The 2292-nt window shown below is 36.0% G+C and overlaps 1 protein-coding gene across 1 annotated transcript; it reads left to right on the plus strand.

The window, feature by feature from the left end:
• The first annotated feature begins 399 nt into the window (after window positions 1-399).
• On the plus strand, window positions 400-1304 carry LOC120150574 (AT-hook motif nuclear-localized protein 1-like). Its single transcript, XM_039163236.1, has 3 exons — window positions 400-540; window positions 684-851; window positions 1053-1304. The coding sequence occupies exons 1-3, from the start codon at window positions 400-402 to the stop codon at window positions 1302-1304; spliced, it is 561 nt and encodes a 186-aa protein (XP_039019167.1).
• The last annotated feature ends 988 nt before the right edge of the window (window positions 1305-2292 follow it).

Below are 2292 nucleotides of genomic sequence, written 5' to 3' on the forward strand. Positions count from 1 at the left end.
CGACCTCGGGGACGGCCTAAGGGCACTGGCAAGTTTCAGGCTTTGGTTTCCACCGGTGAGTTATTTTTGGTATCCACACGGTGTGGATACTTAGTGTATAAGATTGAGTAAGCCAATGCTTCATTTAAGTTCTCCAATTTAGGAATGTTGTGAAACCTTTGAAGATCGATGCACTTTAATTGATCAAATGTCTTACAATCACACTTGAATTGCTTTGATTAAGGTGAATATATGGACACTGCTGGAGGAAGCTTTACACCTCATGTACTACCTGTGTATAAAGGAGAGGTAACTGCAATATAACATAAAGGAAGTCAATTATTACATCCTATTGTTGTCTTATAAACTTTTGAGTTTTCGGTTAATCTTTCCTGCAAGTTGTTGTAAGTTCTGTTTTGGATGACGCAGGATCTTGTTGAAAAGATAGTATCATTTTGTGCCACGGTTTGTCGTTCGGTTTGTGTTCTTACTGCTAGTGGTGCTGTCTCCAGTGTTACCCTTTATGCCCCTGGTTCTTCTGCAGGAACTTTGACATATGAGGTTGATCTTTGACTTGTCTAATTACAATACATGATGTATGCATTCATACATATATATATGATCCAAAGCACGAATTTATTGTTTCTAAACTGGCATTCAACAAGAATGGCTGAAACTGAACACTAAAATATGTCTTATTGCAGGGGCTGTTTGAAATTCTTACTCTCGCTGGTTCTTCTGCTGTGCCCGGTGAAGTGGGGACTCGTCGTAAAACCGGTCTTTTGAGTGTTTCATTGGCTAATCCTCATGGACGAGTTTTTGGTGGAAGTGTTGAAGGTCCACTAATTGCAGCTGGCCCTGGACCCATCCAAGTAGGATCCTTTAGTTCTTCTGTTTTTGGTTGCAAAGCTAATCTTCATTCACTTGATCATGAATTATCACTTAATTAAATAAATTATAAACCTTATCAAGTTTACTTTCAGGTCAAGTTTGTGTTTTTAGCTTAAAATAGTGATTGCAGCACAATGTTGATTTTCTGATTGTAACTTTTGTCTTTTGGTTGTTATTATCAGCTTATTCTTGCAAGTTTCAAGCAAAACATCGGCCGAGAAATCCGACGAAAGTATTGCGGAAGAGCATCAACATCAGCCAACATTGTTGCCAGTTCAGAAATGGTGAATGTTCCCATTAATCAAGTTACTCCAACGGCAGATAATCATGAGAAATGTACTTCACCCCAGGTACCAGTTACAATGAAAGCAGATACCCCAAAATTAGATACTGCTCCAACTGAAACTAATAACATAAACTCTGCTTCTCTATAAAGTAGTGGTCCAAACAACTTGCAGAAAATAGATAATCTGAATGCTGAAACCATGACATAAACTCTAGCTCTTCGGAAACGGCTGTTGGTTCAATCAACTTGCGGATCTTGCCGCTCTCACATCCGGTATCCGACGAGATGGTAGATAACTCCGGATACTGTTGCCAGTGTCTTTGAGATGTAAATGAGCATCATTAGTGACATACACAGGCCTTTTGCCATTGACTATTGTTCTTAATAAACTGAATTTTGAAAGTGCTGTTGTTTTTACAGTGGTAATATGGTTTTCTTCAGATTATTCCACAGTCCAAGGTTTATTTGTAGAGAGCACAGAACAGATTGAGCAATCTGCGCTCTCCATAGTGTTGCATATTATTGTTGAACCTAATCCTATCTTATACTACTATTTTTAAGATAAATTATATCGAATATCATTTAATTAAAATTTTATATTAAATTTATCATTGAATTATAAATTGATATAATTAAGCTAAGGTAATTATAAAGTAATAAATGTTCTAAAAACTCTCAACCATTTAACAATGAACATCCTCAAACCCGTGACCTCTAAAAATAACAACGATTCCTTTAACCATTGAGGTAAGTTGGTTTGTCCCACTTAACTATTTAATTGGTTTCAATATACGTGGCAGTTGATAAAATTAGTATAATTAGGCATTTGATCCTCAATAGTTACATATTCTATCAATTTAGTTTTAATTTAATTCCAAAAAATAACCATCCAACCAGATAGTGCCACGTCTCAATCAATTATTTTGACACACCTTGTAACATCCTAAAAGCCGGGTCAGTGACTAAAATGAAAAATTTGGAAACTTTGTGCTCAATTCCGAAATAAGCTAAAAGTTCAGGGACTTAAGTAAAGGATTTTGGATTAAATAGTAAAGATGGATTAACTAAAGGGGTAAAATGGTCTTTTCGTAGGAAAGATTTTTATCCTCCCTTTTTTGAGTAATATTAACGTGGGA

Source organism: Hibiscus syriacus, unplaced genomic scaffold, assembly GCF_006381635.1.
Source record: "Hibiscus syriacus cultivar Baekdansim isolate YM2019G1 unplaced genomic scaffold, ASM638163v2 tig00111022_pilon, whole genome shotgun sequence".
In the NCBI taxonomy this organism is placed as follows: domain Eukaryota; kingdom Viridiplantae; phylum Streptophyta; class Magnoliopsida; order Malvales; family Malvaceae; genus Hibiscus; species Hibiscus syriacus.

What these genes read in the sequence shown, in the direction of transcription:
- LOC120150574 (XM_039163236.1), top strand. Translation starts at nt 400, where the DNA reads ATGACGCAGGATCTTGTTGAAAAGATAGTATCATTTTGTGCCACGGTT. An exon ending in CAGGAACTTTGACATATGAG is followed by an intron (nt 541 to 683) that starts GTTGATCTTTGA and finishes GTCTTATTGCAG; the next exon opens with GGGCTGTTTGAAATTCTTAC. An exon ending in CTGGCCCTGGACCCATCCAA is followed by an intron (nt 852 to 1,052) that starts GTAGGATCCTTT and finishes TGTTATTATCAG; the next exon opens with CTTATTCTTGCAAGTTTCAA.